The sequence below is a fragment of the Schistocerca nitens genome, chromosome 2 (assembly GCF_023898315.1).
Source record: "Schistocerca nitens isolate TAMUIC-IGC-003100 chromosome 2, iqSchNite1.1, whole genome shotgun sequence".
NCBI lineage: Eukaryota > Metazoa > Arthropoda > Insecta > Orthoptera > Acrididae > Schistocerca > Schistocerca nitens.
In genome coordinates this window covers 381,035,187-381,057,319 of record NC_064615.1, presented here as the reverse complement: position 1 = coordinate 381,057,319, position 22,133 = coordinate 381,035,187, and the positions used below count along the sequence as shown (strand labels likewise).

Genomic DNA, 22,133 nt, shown 5'->3' with positions numbered 1-22,133 from the left:
TCTAACTAACCTAAGGACATCACACACATCCATGCCCGAGGCGGGATTCGAACATGCAACCGTAGCAGCAGCGCGGTTCCGCTCGGTCACAGCGGCCGGCCATATTTCGCACAAATGAAAGTTTTAATTTGTGCAATTTTGCGACATTATTTTATTCTCTATCTTAAACTGGCTCAGAGCCTAGCGTAGGGAACGAAGCGGTAAGCGCAATGGTGGCCGCGTGGCGAGGAATGTGTTATCTGCAGTAACAAAGCTTCGTGAAAGCGCGTTAAAGTGACGTTCTTATTAGAATTTGGTACTTATTTGTAGCAATGAAAGTGGTATGAAATTAAATTAAGGTTACAGCTCAAGTTCAAACAGTAAGCTGAGTATTCCGTATTAACAACTGCGGCGCCACTGTCCTGTTGCATAGAATGGCAGAAGTGACAAGCCTCACTAAAACTTATGAATTCTGTCACGAATGCCAAGCAGTACTAGGGCGCATTGTCCCAAGGAAAATTGGACAAGCTATAAAATCTTTTTGTTGCGTCGATTTGTTTTCTCTAATTTTAAATTTATAAAATAAACAAAAGCATCGCTAGCAACATTGAAGGCACGTGCTTGTACTATCGCCCAGTACGGACAATTTGGCGAAAATTCTAATCTTAAAAAAATCATAATTGAATAAAGAACAAAAATACATGCAGAGATATAATTTTTTTTCTACGGGCCCCCAAATCCCGGGCCTGCGAACATTTGACGGGGCTGTCCTCGCCCCCCTCCTCCCCATCCTTATGGGTGGCCTGCACGCATGGCGAAGCGAATACCATCACAACAGTAGCAATTAGCAGTCCCAATATATAGGCTTTAGCAGTCCCAGTATATAGGCATACCATTCATTCGGGATTAGGCAGGAGAGACCTGGTTTTTTAGTGTCGTCCAGTGTTGCAAAAATATGTAGGGTTTGAGAATTTTATGATCGGCGAGGACTGTTTTTTAATTTTAAACTTATATTTTTGACATCGCGTTTTTAGACATTGCCTTAGGGCCGTACCTCTTCCAGCCGATTTCGGAGCAAGTTCTGACGACGGTGGACAAGCGTGGCTACCGGTTGCGCCACAGCTTTTCACTCAGTCATTTCGCAACACAACAGGGGCAATAGGTACATGTTGTTTTCGTGTGTGGAGTACCTCGTCTATATGTTTCTGAACATTTCATCTCTGTGAGCAAAACAAAGTGTGTGAAAAATGTTTCATATCATTTCTGCCAAAGATTTGCTATTCAGTCTAAAAGAACTAATGTACAGGAACAAAGATTCTTTCCAACCGTAGACAATTTGTATAATTGTACTATCCAATACTTAGGATTATCGAGAAATAGTTTTGATAAAGTTAATATGTTTCAGTGGATAAATTTACGAACTGAAATTGCCTGATCTGATTTAGATGCGAGAGCACAAGTTGTTAATGAAATTAAAAAATATTCCACAAATATTGATGACTTACTTGATGAACATCCATTATTGAAGCAGGTAATTGAAAACCAAAGAGTAGGTTGCGGTTCAACCTCTGCAAACATATCAGATACTGTAGAAGAGAAGTGGAAAGCAATTTCCACTGTGTTTCCAAAGACTAATGTTTCATGTTGGAATATTTTTAAAATGGTTAAGTTTACATGTTCTTCACCTGGAACATCTGCTCCAGTTGAGGGAATTTTTTCAATTACGGGGAACATTTGGTCTGCAGAAAGGGCTAAACTTTCCGTACCCACTGTTAAACGTATACTAAATGTTAAAATTAATTATAACTTTCTTGTTGTGGATTTTATGGTGTACTTAAACAAACAGCTTCTGAAAATAGTCATGTCTAGTAAAAAATACAACTGAAGAAATAAATGAGCTGTTAAGACTTTTAAGTAATTGCAAAAACATGATCTTCGTTGGGCCCAAAATAATACTGTAAGGCTACCAACATGTATACAACAGTTACAACTGTACTCTAATTTCTGCTTTTTAACTAACACATTAACGGACTTACAAATCTGCTTACGAATTCTCCAAAGGAATGAAGAACACTGAGGCAGTGCTTCAGTCAAACAAACAGGAGGTGCTTCAGCGAATTTATGTTAAACATTCAAATGCTGGCTTGGTAATTAGGCTACGTACGTTTCGTACGTGGTGCAACGTAGAAGTCTAGGACGCCAAAAATCGGCTAAGGACCAAACCTTTCATCTACTTGTGAAAGGTATAACTATCTTGTTGCAAAGAGCTTTTCATTTTATTTTATTTTTTTTTTTCCAATAGTGTTTCGTACAAGGTTCACACAATTCTTATGTTACCAACCGCCATACTGTCAGTATCATAGAACAGTCCGCTCCAGCGATGCCCAGAAGGCCAACGTCAAATCCTGGGCACTGTCAAGTCTAGGGTGGTTTGAAAGTCCGAGCAACAAAAATCCAGGGGTAAACTCAGGCAATTCCTGGACGAGGTGCCTTAGTCAACCCGGAACACCTTTTGATAACCATGAACCATTGCAACTTTCAAAAATCGTGCAAAGGTAATGGTATATTTCTGGTCAGATTCCGCCAGGCGATGCTGGCTCCACAGATAGTCCATGAAAGAGACAGCATCGGTGAGGGAAAGGTCATAGATCGTGAAAATGGTGTGGCCCAAGAGCCACACCATTGCGTTACGTCGTGTTCGGGGGTTGGACTGAATATCAGGGGTAAGGAACCAGTCGATTTGCACATTGTCTGGTGTCGTCCCACCGATCAGCGCTAATAGCACACGTGCAAGGTTCCACACTTCTGTGACGTGAGGGCATAAGAGACGATGCTCTCTGGAGTCTACGTCACCACATCGGCCGCAAGCAGCCGATGGCCATAGGCGAATGGCCGCCAGACGATGATTAGTGGGTATTAAATTGTTTACGACACGATACCATAGCGCTGAGACGTCGGTGGGAAGGGCTGGGTTATTGATATTAGCCCAAACTTGATGCCAGATGACCGACGGTCGTCTGTCTTCAAATTTATGTGGTGTGGGCTGGCCTCGAAGTGCTTGGTAAAGGCGCTTCGATGAGCGTGCCTTGTCAGTGGCCACTGTTAGGACGTAACTTTGATTGAGGTAACAGTCCTTGACTGTCGTCATCCGGAACGGAATATGTGTCAAACATACTGGTGCACGCGCCGATTGTGGGCGATAAAGGTCGAAAAGAACCTCTGTTGTCCCACCTGGGTCAGTTTCACGCAAAGTGGCAATACGGTGAATCAAGAGGGCCGCACATTTGCGGGTAAAGTCGATGAGTCCAAGGCCACCATCGACTTTTGGCAGTGTACAAGTCTGTGCATCAACTTTGAACAGTGTATGCCACCACAAGAGCCAGTATACTGCTCGTGAGATGGCTCTGCCGATTTGTTTCGGTAGCGTAAGGATTTGTGCTACATACCATGCCCGTGATAGGATGTAAGTATTAATCAGTTGGATTCGTTGATGGAGGTCGAGTCGTCGATCAGCGCGACTCACGCAAAGTCCTCTGATGCGCGTGAGAAGCCGCCTCCACGTGAGTGATAACATGCGCTGCGGACAGGCAGTCACCTCAAGGCCCAAGATACGCTGTTCCCCCACAACTCGGTACCATGGGCGTTCGATGGTCAATGATCGTGGTCCCTTGCGGGATCAGCACCGTTTTGTTGGAGTTTAACATGGCACCGGATGCTCGTTCATAAACGTTGAGAACTCGGCGAACGGAATCGATGTCCCTGGCGTTTGCAACGAACACTCCGACATCATCGGCGTATGCCGCACTGCGGAAGGTGACGCCTGGGAGAGCGACACCATCGACCATCCGTCCGATGTCACGCAGCATGGGGTCCAGCGCTAAAGCGAACAAATACATTGACAGGGGACACCCTTGTCGAACTGATCGTCTGATGGGAATCGGTCGTGATCGGCAGCCGTTCACAACGATTGTGGAATTTGCTCCATCCAAGAAGTGCCGGGTGATTCTGATGAAGCGCTCCCCAAAACCCATCCACGACATAACGGCCAGCAGGTAATGGTGGGAGACCCTGTCAAAGGCACCGGCGAAATCTAGGGACAGAATTGCAGCCGGGGTTCGAGCGTCGGCGGTGAGTAAGACCGCGTCACGGTATATAGAAGCGGCGGTGAAGATGGTTCGAGTCGAAACGCCACATGATTGAGTGGGGCAAAGTACCGTATTCATGACTTGTTTAAGACGTGAAGCCACGCTTCGTGCCATCAACTTATAATCAGTGTTAAGAACGGTGATGGGACGCAGGTCTTTAGCCCGACAGTGACCGGTGACCTTTGGAATAAGGGCAATACGTCCAGCTAGAAATTCGGCGGGTAGTTCGCAACCAGCAAAAATCTCCTCGGACATTTTGCAGAAGCGGTCTCCTAACAGGTCCCAAAATTGTTGGTAGAATTCATGAGGGAGACCGTCGGGGCCAGGTGATTTGTTTCCCGGGCAGGCGCGGAGGACAGAGGTGAGGTCAGCGAGTGTGAGTGGCTCGGTTAAACAGTCGCGGTCTCGACGGTCCAATGAAGTCGGGACCCCACCGATAAGTGCTCGTTGGGCGGCGACGTCTACCGCAACATCCTGGAAGAGGTGCGTGTAATGGTCTGTTAGGTGTTTGAGGACTTCACGGTGATCTGTGAGGCGCGTACCATCGTCTGTTTTAAGGCGTAGAATGGTGTTCTTCTTTGCACGATTCCTTTCAGAGGCAAGGTGATAGATGGATGCCCTCTCGCCCTCAATCAGGGATGCAGAACGGCACCTCACCATCATCCCCTCGGCCTTCTCCCGAGAGAAGCGAAGAATTGTCGCTTTAATTTTGTTGAGGCGCATGCGTAGCTGGTCATACCTGTCGGCAGGAAGGGTTAGTGCATCATTGAGACATTGTTGATAGAAGTCTAATGTGCTACGCTTCCAGTGTGCGACTTCGCGACTGTGTTGCTGGATGACACGTCGCAGCCGTGGCTTCGCACAGCGGAGCCACCAAACCACAGTGGTAGGGTACTTTGAAGCAGTAGCGATACAATCCCGCCATGTTTTCGTGACAAGAGTGCGAAGTTCGGGCGTTGGGAGATGAAGTGTATTCATCTTCCAATAGGTGCCCCGAGGAAACGGGGTTGGACCCGTGATATGCAAGGAGCAAGAGTATGCACAGTGGTCACTGAAGGCCACAGGAATGACTTGGACGGCACAAAGGGCAGGAATCAAATCAGCAGAGACATAAATACGATCAATACGGCTTGCCCCAGTGGGATATATGTGAGTAAATTGTGTGTAGGCGGGGTGAAAGTGGCGCCACGTATCATTAAGGTCAGCCGCCTGAAGGAGTGAAGCGAGTGCTTCACACCTCCTAGGCGTTGGGACCTGATCAGCATCGGCTACCACACAGTTGAAATCTCCGCCAAATACGATAGGACGACGAGCTGTCAAGAAAGGCGTGATACCTGACGTAAAAAGTGTTGTTCGGTCATGCCTGTGATTAGCTCCTGAAGGAGCATAGGCATTAATAAAAAGTACATCTCGAATGATACATGCAAGAACGCGACCATTGGGTATTGTTGTAATATCAGATGGAGTTAACTCGGATCTGTATAGCAAGGCGGTGCCCCGCCTGGCATCAGGATCGATGCTATATAGTGCCTCATAACCAACCAGGTCAGAGAGAAAGGGGGCACAAACCTCCTGGAGAAAAACCAAATCGAATGCACCAAGGCGCAGAAAGTCTTTCAGAGAGCGTAGTTTTACTGGGTTGGAGATGGAGTTTATATTGACTGTTAAAAGGGAGAGGGCTCCCGGCGGACGGTCAATAGCAGGCATGAAAAAGCAACACAGAGAAAGTAACGTCAGATAAGGTCATGGTCGGATGTAAGCAGGTGTGTGAACATCGAAGCTGTAACCCTGCTACATCACCCCGGATGTTAAAACCAAGTATCAGGCAGCTCATGTGGGAACGAGCCCACTCAATCACGCATGTCGTCGTCTACGTCGTCAGCCCAGTTCAGTCCTCCCCCATCGGCGGGATAGTCCGAACCAGGCGGCGCAGACGGCTCAGTCGCAGCGGTATGTAAGAGGGTGCGAGTGCGCTGCAGCGGCTGTTCGCTACCCTGTTCATTTTTACGTTTTGCGGGGATCGCTCCCCGATCTCGTGATGAACTAATAAGCGACTCTAATTGCCGAGCAATTTTCCACATACCGTCCGAGCGGTCAGCGGAAACAGAGCGTGTAACTGATGAGGCCTGAGATTCAGCCTCACTGCTGCTCTCAGGAGGGGGACGTATGACGCCCTCCTCCTCCGCCTGCTGTTCTTGGCTCGCCTTCTTGCGCCTATGACGACGGCGGGGCGACTTAGCGTCATCTGCCGGTGCGGGTGGGGTAGGAAGAACTACCTCTATCTGTTCAACAGTGCCAACATCACCGGCCACAGCAGGTGCACTAGTCGCCGCCGGCGGTACTGCCACTACGGGCGTCTGGTCCGGGACAATCTCAATAGGGCTGTCAACAGACGCATTAGGTACCGGTTGCACCTCTCCTGACGGACCCGGAGTCGATTCGGCAGTTCGGTGGGCAGCACCCGCCGCTATCTCGCTGAGAAGAGGCACAAGGTTGTCACCTTCAGTGCGTTCCCGCGGCAGTTGCACAGGGCGCCTGCGCGGGCAGTCCACGCGTAGATGCTCCGTAGATTGACAGAGGGAGCATGTCTGGGGTTGCCCTATATAGGTAACCTGGGCCCTTGTACTCGCAATATTTAAATATGACGGTATGTGCTGGCGGAGGTCCATACGAACACTACGGACTCCGCTGTTGCCCTGCAAACGGTAGGCACTGCCCCATTTTTCATTCATGATGCTAAGCACCTTGCCATACCGCGATAGAACGCGGCCGATTACGTCATTGGGACACTCAGGGGGTACATTAAATATCCGCACAGTCCGTATCCCAAAGCCAGATGGCACTATATGTACTATTCCGACTGTTCCATCGAAGTAGCGGAACGGATGTTCGCCTGCGAGTGCCAGGCCATACTTTTCGTATTTCTCTTGGTCGAGAAATTTCACAAATAGCGAGAATAAAACAAAATCCAGTTGAAAGGTGTCAACGTCATTTTCCGGTACTTGCAAATCACCAAATATCCACTCCTGTATTTCAAAGGCCGTTGGCCGTCTCGCTGATCTGTCGAATACACATTGTATACTGTTCGACCGGTTCGACATTTCACCGCAAAAATTTCAACGCTGGAAAGCCAAGAACAAACTAAACGATCACGAAACGCGACTCGCGACCCGCTACAGAGCACAACGGACCGCTCCGACCACGGGGTATCAGTGCCGCTTGGTTACAATAATGTCGCAGTTCTATTGAACATGAAAGTCGGACGTTCATATCTCTTTTTTTTTTTTGGAAAGGATTATTGATTCTGCTGTTGCGAGCATAGACAAACTATGAGTCTGAGACATTATTATCGTGAGTGATAGCGAGCAAACAGTTGTTAAGAGAAATCGGGCGCGTCTGGCGTCGAGAGAAGCCGTGCGTCAGGAGAGATCGCAACCTGCACTGACCGTGCTAGTGGTGCGAGGAAATTTTTGTATTAATCGGGGATTTTTGGTAATTTGTCTTTTTGATGCACGTAGTTGTTGCTTCCTTGCGCACTGAAAGTATTTTGTCAGAATTGTGTATGCAAACACTGAAAGTACCATTCTTATCTTTTTTGTGACTAGATACGCGTTTATTGATTAAAGACGTTGTGGATAATTAACGTTTTTACTAATCAAACAGTCGAAGGAAAAGAAAGGGCTGAGTAAATCGTGTGTGAATCGTCAGTTTTCAGAATATAGTAAATTAAAAGTTTTTATTGATTTCTTTCATTTTTTTTTACACCGCGTAAGGCTTGTTGATTAAACGCCTCCTGATCAATTAATTTCTATAAAACAAGAAAAAGGGGAGTAGTTGCATCACTCTGCGTGGACTGCAGTATTTCTTTTGAATTATTTTAGCTTGTTGCTGGATGCAGAATATTCATGCAGTTGCTGCGGCAAGACGACGTAAGTCACCTGTTGCGTGCAGGAGCATTACAATATAATTGTTAGAAGGTGTTAGAGAATGTTTTAAAAATCGCATTCATATACAGGAGAATTGACTTTTGATAATTTGTGGCAAGAGTAATCAATATCTGTTTTTCTTCTTGTTCTCTATGAGAATACTGACATGTCCGATAGTAGAAAATGTTTGAATACTGACATGTCGGAATAGGTGTTCTCATAATACAAGTTGTACGGCCACGTATCTGATTTTATGATAATGGTAATAAAGTTTCACTAGATAGCCTAACAATTTTAGAGAAAAATTGTGGATAACAATAATATTGTCAGAAATTGAGCTTTACACATTCTGTTACCATAATAACAATTTTTAGTAATAAAACATTCACCAGGTTAATAATAACAATAATTTTTGAAAACTTTCAAACAAAGGTGTTTCTTCTGAGAATTTCTAATTTAATAAATAAAATAATTTCGTGGGAATAATTTTTCAGTCCGATTTCCTTTTTTATGCTACTACGCCTGATACAATAACACACGCTCCCACTGTCGTATTTAAAACGTTACTGTCTATGGAAACACGCGCTTTGTTCTTCATATGACTATGCAGTTAAATTCCCACCAGTTGCTACGCCTTAGTCGTAAGACTTACCCAGAAGAACCATCCGGTGCTGGCGACGAGTAAGCTGCAGCTGTCCCTGGTTTCTCTTTCTAAATTCTCAAAGAATTGTAAATTTGTGGCAAGATCTTATGGGACCAAACTGCTTAGGTCATCGGTCCCTAAGCTTACACACTACTTAAACTAACTTTAACTTACGCTATGGACAACACACACACACCCATGCCCGAGGAAGGACTCGAACCTCCGACGACGGGAGCAGCGTGGGCCGTAACAAGACGCCTCAAATCCCGCGGCTACACCGCGCGGCTCTAAATTCTTACTGTGTGTGGAGTGTCTGCAATGGCGACTACCCAATCCTCGTTGTTAACAGTGGCGTATAACAAGGACTTATCGAAATAGTAAGGCGTGAAATATTTATTTAACTAGTACGTATTTACTTGAGCACTTGAGTGTGCCACATTTTACGACGCTGCTGAAAAACTAGTCTCAATTTCACACAAGAAGTTGTCTAAATGACTTACAACAAGAGACTGTAAATGTTATGCACTCAAATCACTACTTATAATCTACTCCAAAAAATTTCAAGTAACTACCTGTGTTCTAGCAATAAATTAACAAGTTAATGAGGCAAAAGAAATTCACTTCTTTCACTCGCTTTTCTAGTCATAATTATGTGCTAGTGTTACATTTGTTCTTAGCGTTGCGTTCGGCGAGTGGACTGCAGTGGACTCCCTACCTACTCCTTAGCTGTTCTCTGCTAAGTTATTAGCAAGGAAGTTGGGAAAAGGGTGGAGTCAATGATTTCAGAGTTTGCATTGAGCGATGTCGCTGTAAATTAAAAAAATGGCTCTGAGCACTATGGGACTCAACTGCTGAGGTCATTAGTCCCCTAGAACTTAGAACTAGTTAAACCTAACTAACCTAAGGACATCACAAACATCCATGCCCGAGGCAGGATTCGAACCTGCGACCGTAGCGGTCTTGCGGTTCCAGACTGCAGCGCCTTTAACCGCACGGCCACTTCGGCCGGCTGTAAATTAAAATGCGACGTATTTAGTGTAAAGTCAACTATATTCAGGATAAATCGCAAGATGCTGTATACCATCTGTGAACGATCGCTACACGGCGACGAGCCGTTATAAACGACCTTCAGAAATGTCTTTGATTTTACTTGGCCAGTTTTAAAGATTTTGGTAAGATTGCCGTGCAACGGCAGGCATCATTAATCACCAGACTAGCATTTCTCAGATTAATATTGTCGCAGGTGATACGACCCTGAGATAGACCTAGCTTTAGCTAGGATCTCAGAGAGGACGGCCGGGTGGGCGAAGACAGTTAATGTCCCATTAGCTACTGCAACGATGCAGCTTACATTCCACTGGCTCCACGTCTACTTCCACGCTCGTTGGCAATATTCTGCCTTCTGGCAAAGAGGCCTTCAGTGATGCTAATGCCACTACTCTGCCCAGCATAAAAGCGTTCTGCTTTTGACGTCTTTTTACACAGTTCTTTCCGTTGCATGGCTCAAGTTGTAATAAAAATTTCATACGCTACATATTTACATAAATTATTACAGTCTAATTTTTTTGTATTTGAGATTGGTTTAAATGTTTAATATAGAAATGTAGTATTTGCATTTTGAATTAATCTCCTAGAGTTTCAACGAATGCATGTTCTTCTTGGCTATAGTGATGTTCGCCCCTCTATTTCCGAATGTGGTCCGTAAAATGAATTCAATGAATCCATCTTTGTATCCCTTAGGGATGTTCGCAAAATTTGCGCCTTGTGTGTTGCTGCTTTGTGGAGCGTCCGTACTAGTTTCGTCTATCAGTAAGAGCCAGAAGTGAGAAACGTGCTGAAAAGAAGCCTCCTGATGGTGTCCAAATTATGGTGAGCTCTTCGTAAGCCTCAATGTTTCAAAACATACCACACTGAGACAAATTATGTGCAACAACAGCGTATACAAATTTTCTTTCGGAATTAAAACGTGGTTCAATAAAACTGCCTGTATATCTGCTAATTTTACTATCTCATAATCAACCTTTTACGAACAATTAAAGCAGGTTTTATCGTTTCAAATGACGCATCACACGAATTTATTGCATTTGTAGCAACAATGATATGATTGTCGGAAAATCTCTTAAAAGCAGACGTCCAGATGCTCCAACCATGGTAACTGAGGTCCATCTCCAGAGCGTTAAACAGCTACCTTCTCACGGCTCCTCACATATATGATCGCCGGTCGCTAATTCGTACCTTATTTGAAGTGGTGCAGGAATCATATGCAGTCAGCAGAAGCAGCTACAGCATTCTGACGATGGAAGCAAGGGTTCTATGTGAATACATTGAAGAGAAAGGTGAAGCAAGTCAGAGATGATTTACCCATATGGTACATGTAGCTGTTACTACTGGCCCGCGCTGTCTGGGGTCCCACAATAAAAATGCCCAATTTTCTGGGGTAAAATCAACTGTAAGTAGTTATGAAGTGAAAATAACAGCATCGGTACTGTTTAGGACATTCAGTACAGGGTGTATAGACAACTGACCTAATATGATATTGAATTTCTGCGTTGACGCTTGCTTACACTACTGGCCATTAAAGTTGCTAAACCACGAAGATGACGTGCTACAGAAGCGAAATTTAACCGACAGGAAGAAGATACTGTGATATGCAAATGATTAGCTTTTCAGCGCATTCACACAAGGTTGGCGACGGTGGCGACACCTACAACGTGCTGACATAAGGAAAGTTTCCAACCGATTTCTCATACACAAACAGCAGTTGACAGGCGTTGCCTGGTGAAACGTTGTTGTGATGCCTCGTGTAAGGAGGAGAAATGCGTACCATCACGTTTACGACTTTGGTAAAGGTCGGATTGTGGCCTATCGCGATAGCGGTTTATCGTATAGCGACATTACTGCTCGCGTTGGTCGAGATCCAATGACTGTTAGCAGAATATAGATTCGGTGGGTTCAGGAAGGTAATACGGAACGCCGTGCTGGATCCCAACGGCCTCTTATCCGCATGGCTGTAACGGATCGTGCAGCCACGTCTCGATCCCTGAGTCAACAGATGGGGACGTTTGCAAGACAACAACCATCTACACGAACAGTTTGACGACGTTTCAAGCAGCATGGACTATCAGCTCGGAAACCATGACTGCGGTTACCCTTCACGCTGCATCACAGACAGGAGCGCCTGCGATGGTGTACTCAACAACGAACCTGCATGCGCGAATGGCAAAACGTCATTTTTTCGGATGAATCCAGGTTCTGTTTACAGCATCATGATGGTCGCATCCGTGTTTGGCGACATCGCGGTGAACGCACATTGGAAGCGTGTATTCGTCATCGCCATACTGGAGTATCACCCAGAGTGATGGTATGGGGTGCCATTGTTTACACGTCTCGGTCACCTCTTGTTCGCAGTGACGGCACTTTGAAAAGTGGACGTTACATTTCCGATGTTTTACGACCCGTGGCTCTACCCTTCATTCGATCTGTGCGAAACCCTACATTTCAGCAGGATAATGCACGACCGCATGTTGCAGGTACTGTACGGGCCTTTCTGGATACAGAAAATGTTCGACTGCTGCCCTGGCCAGCACATTCTCCAGATATCTCACCAATTGAAAACGTCTGGTCAGTGGTGGCCGAGCAACTGGCTCGTCACAATACGCATCACTACTCTTGATGAACTGTGGTATAGTGTTGAAGCTGCATGGGCAGCTGTACCTGTATACACCATCCAAGCTCTGTTTGACTCAATGCCCAGGCGTATCAAGGCCGTTATTACGGGCAGAGGTGGTTGTTCCGGGTACTTATTTCCCACGATCTATTAACCCAAATTGCGTGAAAGTGTAATCATATGTCAGTTCTAGTATAATTTATTTGTCAATTGAATACCCGTTTATCATCTGCATTTCTTCTTGGTGTGGCAGTTTTAATGGTCAGTAGTGTACATTCGTCGTAGTTCTCTCTCGCTGAACTCCATTGCCGGACAGAAAGTGAAGCACCTAGACAATAAGGTCGGATATCAATGTAACACTATCGGCAGAAGTGTAAATGATTAGATTTTTATTTCTTTGTGGCAAGTAGAACGGCGACTAAGGTGCATTAGTGTGCTTCGACTTCAGTGATGTTACCATACCTCGTAGGGTACATAATGGGAGCGAGCAGCGTCAGATCACTGGAGTGGTCACCGCGAGGCACACCGAAATGTCACGCACTCGTGTGAGACAGCATCATAAGCAGCTGACAGAGTTTGAAAGGGGTTACATTGTGAGTCCCTATTTGTCCGACTGGTTGAATCGTGCAATATCCGGACTTGTGGTGCATTCGAATGTTACAGCCGCTCGATGTTGGACTGCATGAGACCGCGAGAGCAGGCATACTTGTCTACGTTTCGGTTGACCAGGTGTGATCGTTAAAAGGGTGGATCGCCGCATTTCACACCAAGCACTTCGTAAGCCATCCACATTTTCTCCTGCTGTCCGAGAACTAGTAATCGGCTCCCTGAAATATTTTGATCGTCCTGCACAATTTATCGGAGATCAGCAGTACCAGGTCCAAGAAATTACTGTGCCATGCGTTGGCTGCTGTTAACACGACAACATAAATGGCTGCGTTTGGAGTAGAACTGTTGATATTTTTAAAATATCGGGAAATCGATATACCGATATTTAAAGAAAAGGTCATTATCAGCATTATTGTTATTATTGTAATTAAATTATTAGTATTAAATTATTATCATTACATTATCGATAAGTCGATATTACAAATATCGACGTGCTTCCCCATAAAAAGATCCGCTGCTGTGAATATGATGGCGGCTGTAAATATAATGTCGGCTTTAGAGGTTCGCCGATGACATTGTAATTCTGTCAGAGACAGCAAAGGACCTGGAAGAGCAGCTGAACGGAATGGACAGTGTCTTGAAAGGAGGATGTAAGATGAATATCAACAAAAGCAAAACGAGGATAATGGAATGTAGTCGAATTAAGTCGGGTGATGCTGAGGGAAATAGATTAGGAAATGATACACTTAAAGTAGTAAAGGAGTTTTGCTATTTGGGGAGCAAAACAACTGATGATAGTTGAAGTAGAGAGGATATAAAATGTAGACTGACAATGGCAAGGAAAGTGTTCCTGAACAAGAGAAATTTGATAACATCGATTATAGATTTAAGTGTCAGTAAGTCGTTTCTGAAACTATTTGTATGGGGTGTAGCCATGTATGGAAGTGAAACGTGGACGATAAATAGTTTGGACAAGAAGAGAATAGAAGCTTTCGAAATGTGGTGCTACAGAAGAATGCTGAAGATTAGATGGGTAGATCACAGAACTAATGAGGAGGTATTGAATAGAATTGGGGAGATGAGGAGTTTGTGGCACAACTTGACTAGAAGAAGGGACCGGTTGGTAGTACATGCTCTGAGGCATCAAGAGATCACAAATTTAGCATTGGAGGGCAGCGTGGAGGGTAAAAATCGTAGAGGGAGACCAAGAGATGAATATACTAAGCAGATTCAGAAGGATGTATGTTCAGTAAGTACTGGGAGATGAAGAAGCTTGTACAGGATAGAGTAGCATGGAGAGCTGCGTCAAACCAGTCTCAGGACTGAAGACCACAACAACAACAACAACATATTCAAGTACTGATTTATTATTAAATAATCTGTACATCAACAAGCTAGCAGCCTGCCTATCCGCCTTAGAGTAAGAATTGAAAGGAAAAAGATGAACGTTCACGCTGGGCGATAACCACTTCGCCAACAGTGGTAACTGCATGCAAGTGGCACAATAAAAGATGTCCGATCGATGGGCCCGCCATTCTGTTTCGTCACACATCGGATTTTTCCGAAACACTTCATGCTGACTTCCCAGTTTTTTCATTTCTACAACTCTAGCGACCCAGCAACTGTAGTGTCAAAATTGCGTGGTGAAGCTAAATGTTGCAGTTTCTGTTGATAGCACCGAGCACCGATTACGTCAACATTTTTCCTCACACGTCTCTGCCCACTGTAAAGACCAATCTTGTGATTTAGATCGTTGTTCCTCTGTTTCAGCAACCGTTTTTCCAGAATGGCGATGTGAAGAAATAGCAAACAAGTTGCGTTGAAATAGGTTTGTTTACGCAGGTGGTGTGCTATTTCTTCACATAGAAAATCTTGTTAATCCATTCACACCGCCCCCCCCCCCCCCCCCGCATCAGTGCAGTTGGACTTCTTCTTTTCTGTCACATATACTTCCTTTACACAGTCAAAGACAAAGATGCATATTCAGAAGCAGAGCTTCAAATATTTACCGAAAATTGTGAAAAAAATAATAAAAATAAAAATTTCAGCCCTCAATACTTCCACAATATCGATGGAAGAAATATTGCTTATATACATCGATAATTCTGTTGAAACATTGATATATCGATATCTTGTCCTCAACCCTAGTTCGGAGTGGTGCCGTAACCTGGAAGCGCGGTATTCTGATGAACTGCGTCGCATTGTGTTCAGCGATGAATCTCGGTTCTGCACTATTCCGGATGACCATCATTGGTGACTATGGCAACGTCCTGGGAAAACGTCCCACTCTTTCAATGTTTTGGAGAGGCACACCGGTCTCCGCCGGCCGGAATGGCCGAGCGGTTCTAAGCGCTACAGTCTGGAACCGCGCGACCGCTACGGTCGCAGGTTTGAATCCTGCCTCGGGCATGGATGTGTGTGATGTCCTTAGGTTAGTTCGGTTTAAGTAGTTCTGAGCTTTATGGGACTGATGACCTCAGAAGTAAAGTCCCATAGTGCTCAGAGCCATTTGAACCATTTTTTGAACACCGGTCCTACTGCTGGCGCCACGGTGTGGGAAGTCATTGTGTATAGCTTCACGTCAGCGCTAGTAGTGACTAAAGTAACTCTGACGCCACAACAATACCTCTTGAACATCGCTCATCCTCACGAGTTACCTATTATATGACTGTATGGTGGAGCCATTTTTCACTATGACTACCTGCATAACCTTGAGGTACTGCAAAGGCCAACAAGATCCACAGATATGTCACTGATAGAAAATGCACGTGACCAGTGCGGACGTAAAATCCTCCCCCCTGTCAGTATCCAGGATATCTAGCATCAGTTACAATAGTTGTGGGTCAGCTTGGATCAGAAGAGAATACAACAGATGTATGACACGCTTCCCAACCGAATCAGTGCATTAATTCAGGCCAGAGTAGGTGCAACAGCACAATGGTAAGTGAGCTCATACTACCAATTTCTTTGTAAATTTGCTCGATATTATAATCACTGAAGTAACATCACATATCGTCTCCTCCCGAGAAGCTTCATTTAGTTTCGCTCTCCCCTTTAGGGCGCTTCTAAGTGAAATAGTGTAGGGGAACAAGCATTATTCGTCTGAATAAAGATTTTTGACACTCACGTTCACACAGTACCGTTTCTAGAGTAATATTTTATGTTTCTTCACTAATTATAAGTTTAGCCAGTGAACCTTTGCCACGGGTTTGTCCACAATCTTTGAAACATTTTTGTAAACTTCCCACGGATGTTGTGTTCAACCGAGTGAGATTCTCCAGAGCTTTCATTCTCTCCCAACGAATGTGGCAGCGTAAGGAGCTTTCAACGCAAAGCGCAACGTGGGCATTCCCAAGTGATGTGTTGCGAAGTTTTACCTGTGTCACACGGTCACCGTGAGACAGTCACTAAAGATTACCGCCCGAAACTGTGAGCAAATGTCGATTCTTCAATCTGCCATCATTCTGTCATGTTGGCAGAGACTGTTAAACAATCACAAAACGGTCTACCTATTGTACTTCTTATTTTCTGCGGTTCTACATCTAGCAAAATAGATAGGGTCCTTGAAGAAGAGGCATAAGACCTATTTTCCGACCATCGAAGACGATAAAGGAGAATCTGCGTTAAGGACAGTCTCGGCCGCAGGGTCCTGGGAATTATAAGAGTTCCCGGGTTCGATTCCCGGCGGGGTCAGGGATTTTCTCTGCCTCGTGATGACTGGGTGTTGTGTGATGTCCTTAGGTTAGTTAGGTTTAAGTAGTTATAAGTTCTAGGGGACTGATGACCATAGATGTTAAGTCCCATAGTGCTCAGAGCCATTTGAACCATTTTGAATTATAAGATTCCTTCTGAGTGCGGAAGCGTCGACATCGGTCATCCTACCCGTACCGTAGCCAACCGTGCTGATCACAGTATCACAAATAAATACAAACATCTTTGATAATATTAGACTCTTTTCTAGATGTTGGGACTCCATATTTAAAGAAGCAGCAGATATTAATATGTACGATAAGAGATACAACGGAGGCAGCGGCTACAATCTCAGTGGTGCGTGGAAGCGAGCTCTAGACACTGAGAAGGCAGAGAAATGTGCTGAATTGGTTACTTTTCTACGAAAGCGCACCCGTCACCAGAGTAGACGTGGACACAGAGCCTGACAGCGTGACGTAACGACCCTCACAAGCCGTCTATGGATTATAAATGATTATAACAGCAACGCCGACAGTCAATTGTTCTTGCGAAGCAGACGGAGGGTTTCCTCTAAAGCTCGAGATTTTACTCATATTTGACGCGACAAGTAAGCCGAGAATGTTTTATACCAGGATAATTTCGCGAAATCTTCGATTTCATAACTGGTAGCTCTGTTTGCTGCCAATTCGAGTGATAGACACTGGAACTTATTTTTCCCTATTAGTGGAAACAACATTAAGATCATCTATGTCACTTAGCTGCAGTGTATGGACTACCTTAGTAGATAGGTAATGGCCCAAAGGTTTTATCTCAGTACTATGATGCAGAGACCTTTCGTAGTAAAAGGCAAGCTAGTGCTTATATAAGTAAAGTATAATTTTGTTAGATGTCACTTCCACGTATTACATGGAAGTGCAACAATTTTGTTTTTAACATAAAATGTGCGTACATATTTTTGAATTGTTTGCAGAACTACAAATCCCGAGTTGTCTTAAACCAGTCTAGGAACAAATTAATTGTGAAATTAATCAGTTGATTCTCTCTGGTAAGCGGCATTTACCATGCATGCCTTGAACGACGTCATTAATCTATAAAAAAACTAAACTCCATCAGAACGGGCCATCAAGGTCCAATGATACCGACCGGCCACCGTGTCATCCTCACCCTACAGGCGTATATGGAGGGGCATGTGGTCAGCACACCGCTCTCCCGGGCTATGTCAGTTTACGAGACCGGCCATTAATATACACGATTAGACAAATAGAAGGGACTGCGACGGATCACGTATTAAACAGATATCTTCTACGTAGGGTTAATTGTGCAAACCGTCAAAGTGTTGGGTATAAAGACAAGTAATCGCTCATTAATATAAATACAAAAGAAGGAAAAAGCAGATGATTTCGAAGGAAAGACGCTTAATAAACATGCAAGGGATAGAGATTTCTGTTGTTATTTCTTGGTGACAACTGACAAAATAATGATCAGATAATTCTGAAGCTAATTTAAACAGCTTTTAAATTATGTTAATTATCCTCTGCCTGTGCATTTCAGACATGTATTTCTTCAAATTAAGAATATAACTAACGGAAACTCTTAATTCTGTGTTAAAATACCGTTGCAACAATAACAAACATGGTTCGTACAAAAATTTTCTACTAATGACCGAGAAATAAATGTGAAATTTCTAGAGTTTCTGAAAGACTAGAATCTATTCGCGCGTAATTGTCCGGTTCGTATCACAGCTTGCAGCTGCCCGAATTCTACGCGGAGACAATCGCGAACGAAAATCTTGTCTAGGAGCACCTTTTGCTCATATTTGTAATGACGTTTTACTCTTTTTCCATGGGTGTTTGAACTCCAAAGATTTCTTCATACGCCGAACGTCAGCGATGTATTGAGTCTTTATCGAACTGTTCAATGCTGTAACTGAGATATTGAAGCGGAACAAGCAAAAGGCACAATATGCATTGTGCACTTTATTGCCTTAAGGGTAAAGTTAAGTTAAATCAGGCTGATGATGCGTTTCTTTTTGTAACGAGAAAAGACAACATGGTGCAGAAGCTTTCAAAACTATTGTTTCTTTCTACTTATTTACAACGTTCGTTCATTGTAGTTTCCTCCTGTTTTTTTTTTTTGTGATTAAAATGACTTCTCAGCACGCCACTCCTGCTGTTACTTAAACATAATGGCTCTCATGGACTTGGCTTTACAGTGTATAGGTAGTTGTGGAGACGTTGCCTTCATTCTGCTGAAAATGGAGAAAAAAGATAAAATCCGTTCTCAAAATGTCTACAGTTCTAATTCTGTACCGTCTAAATACAACAACAGAATAACAATGAAATTCGACGCAAACTTCTAACTCTACTTCCGCCAGTATCTCGTCTCCTACCTTCAAAACTTCACAGACGCTCTCCTGTGAACCTTGCAAGACTAGCACTGCTGGAAGAACGGATATTGCGGTGATACGGCTTAGCCACAGCCAGGGGGACGTTTCTAATATGAAATTCTCAGTGCACAGCGGCGTGCGCTGATACGAAACTTCCTGGCGGATTAAGCTGTGTGCTGGACCAAGACTCGAACTCAGCACTTTTGCCTCGCGGGCGAGTTTGGAAGGTAGAAGACGAGGTACTGGCGAAGGTACTGCTGTGAGGACGGGTCTTATGTCGTGCTTCGGTAGCTGAATCGGTAGAACACTTGCCCGTAAAAGACAGAAGTCCCCAGTTCGAGTCTCGTTCCGGCATACCGTTTTAACCTGCCACGAAGGCGGCCGGTGTGGCTGAGCGGTTCTAGGCGCTTCAGTCTGGAACCGCGCGACCGCTAAGGTCGCAGGTTCGAATCTTGCCTCGGGCATGGGTATGTGTGATGTCCTTAGATTAGTTAGGTTTAAGTAGTTCTAAGTTCTAGGGGACTGATGACCTCAGATGTTAAGTCCCATAGAGCTCAGAGCCATTTGAACTATTTTGAATCTGCCACGAAGTTTCATATCAACGTACACTCCGCTGTAGACTGAAAATTCCATCGTGGAAATTGGACACTGGTAACCTTGAGAACTTAACTGGAAGTTTTAAAATTCCAAGTGATATACAGTTATGTTCTAGCAAGTAAAGGTTGAGTAAATAGACCAATCGATATTATGAGAACGAATTTTATTCGTTTTGCATAAATATACTGTACAAAAAATAATAAATAGGAAGATTTAAGAACACGAAGAACAGTGATTGAGTTTTTTGCTCATGGGAAAATGTAGAGGATAGGAAGGGGAACTGGGAACTTAGTTACTGAATTGTGAAGGATACAATTCGACTGGCAGTACATTTCAAACACTTGACAGTTGCAATTGACACTTTAGTGAAGCGCCGTTCTTGTCAGAATAGAGCTGTGGAGAACATTTTGTTTAACCCAGGATGGCCTTGCCGTAGGCGGGGGCGGCGTAGGCGAGGGGGGCGGCCACCTTAGCGATGGCGGGGGCGGCGTAGGCGACGGGGGCGGCCACCTTGGCGACGACGGGAGCGGGGTGGGCAGCGGCCTCCCTGTGCACGACGGCGTTGAAGCCGTTGACGGGGTCGGCGGTGTAGTCGACGGTGCGGATGGAACCGTCGGGCTCGACCAGGCTGTAGCTGCCCTGGACGACGTCACCGCTGCGGCTCTCCTGCTGGTTCTTGGAGTCACCGGTGAGGGCGTCCTGCACGCTGTAGGCGTAGCTGTACTGGGGGTTGGGGTCGTACTCGGCGGCCACGGCGGCGGGGGCGGCGACGGCGACGGGGGCGGCTCTCACGGCGGGGGCGACGGCCAGGGGGGCGGCACGCAGAGCGGGGGCAGCGTACGCCACGGGAGCAGCACGAAGGGCTGGGGCGGCGTACGCCACGGGGGCGGCGTAGGCGCGGGCGGCGATGGGGGCGCCGGGGGCGTAGACTGCGGGGGCACCCAGGTAGCCGGCGCGGGCCACAGCCACGAAGGCGGCGAGGACGATCAGCTGTAATATGGAATATACTTTACCAAGAGTCCTACAGACAAATGGTTATCTGAGATCTTAAGTCCCATAGTGCTCAGAGCCATTTGAACAAATGGTTATCTTTTTTATATGTAAGTGCAGACTGACGTAAAATTCGTTATGAATGTACAGTTAATTGTGAAGAAATTGCGTTGAGCAAAAAGTGTGTGCCCTATCACCGTTCGAACACGAGTACACGTCTGTCATGCACAGTTCTCCAACCATTTAATCACTTGTCCTCTCCTCAGGATTCGAGTCTAACCATCACTTTATCGTCCCTATGATTTCTTCTGTCCGTGTTCAACTCTTAAAGTTCACGACTCTTTCTAAAAATGGCGTGCTTATCTGTTTTAGTCACACAATTTTTATGATCAGTCGAATTTAGATGGCTTACGATTGTATTTATAGATGGGTACAGTAAGTGTTTTTCATGACTGGTAGTCTCTATGTGTGGATTTAGTGTAAATTCATACGTGCACACCATTATTCGAGTAGAAACATATTGTGTGCCTGTGAATACAGGAGTTCAAGCCGTGAAAAGACGCGTGGATGATGGTGAACGCGCAGTAACTAGAGCAGAAAACTGTTCTATTTTATTTTTTCTCCGTATCTTATACATTAACACCTGTTTTAAGCTAGTTGTGCGCTGAAACGCCTATTCAGCGTCTGACTGTCGAATATTTAAGACATTCAATCCTAATATTTAATAGGGAAGTGACGATAAAAAATACTAAATATAATTTAAGCCAGATACTGTTAAACTCTCCTATTGTTACCTTTGAACACTTAAGTTTTACGCATGAAGTGCAGTAATCCAAATTTCGGCTGAAAAACTAAGACTGAATCATTACGGATGTGATGACTTTTTATGCGCCATCGACTCAGTGTCAAAGCTTAGAACACCTGTTGTTCACTAATGTGACGTTCTGAATCACTATACTCAGAAAGCCATGTTAGCTTCGTCGCAGTAGTTAGGGAGAAATGGTCACCAGTACGCACCTTGCAGGCCATGTCGATGAGCTTCTTGCCGTGAGGAGTGGAGAACTGGCGTTTGGCCGGGTCGGCACCTGTTATATACCCACGGACGGGCGTGGTGGGCGCTGCGTTTTCGCAACTTCGGCCTGCGTGGAGTGGAGGATAGGGAGCAGCGTTCGTTGGAATCGGGGATTACCAGCAAGTGTAACTGGACTGTACGGACAGTGAGTGAGCAATTATTCCGTTATGTAGCTTAGAACACGCTAATCCAATCCCAGTTAGCTCTGGTATAGATATTTTCCCTGCTCCTTTCGTTAAGATCCCTCTGCCGATTGAATTTTGTGATCAAAGAAACAGTAGTACTGTGTAAAGTATTTTTCTCACACATTAATAATGAACCGTAACTGACGTTTGTTGGCAAATGACAGTGTACGATGCAGTTTTAACAGTTTTCGCATAACACTGCTCTGTAAGAGTCCAAAACATTTGTCATTTGGGTCTAATTAAT

At 44.9% G+C, this 22,133-nt stretch overlaps 1 protein-coding gene across 2 annotated transcripts in view; it reads right to left on the bottom strand.

The window, feature by feature from the left end:
- Window positions 1-21,674, bottom strand: part of LOC126236215 (cuticle protein 21) — a 198,577-nt gene extending 176,903 nt beyond the window's left edge. Inside the window, exons 1-2 of one of the 2 annotated variants that reach the window (XM_049945339.1) lie at window positions 21,650-21,674; window positions 19,896-20,632 (exon numbers count right to left, since the gene is read on the bottom strand). In XM_049945339.1, coding sequence (XP_049801296.1) covers window positions 20,054-20,632; window positions 21,650-21,661 — 591 coding nt within the window. In that variant the 5' untranslated portion in view covers window positions 21,662-21,674 and the 3' untranslated portion in view covers window positions 19,896-20,053. Of the gene's footprint in view, window positions 1-19,895; window positions 20,633-21,649 lie in introns of those variants that run through there. The other variant, XM_049945344.1, reaches the window with a different exon arrangement.
- Between the last annotated feature and the right edge of the window lie 459 nt (window positions 21,675-22,133).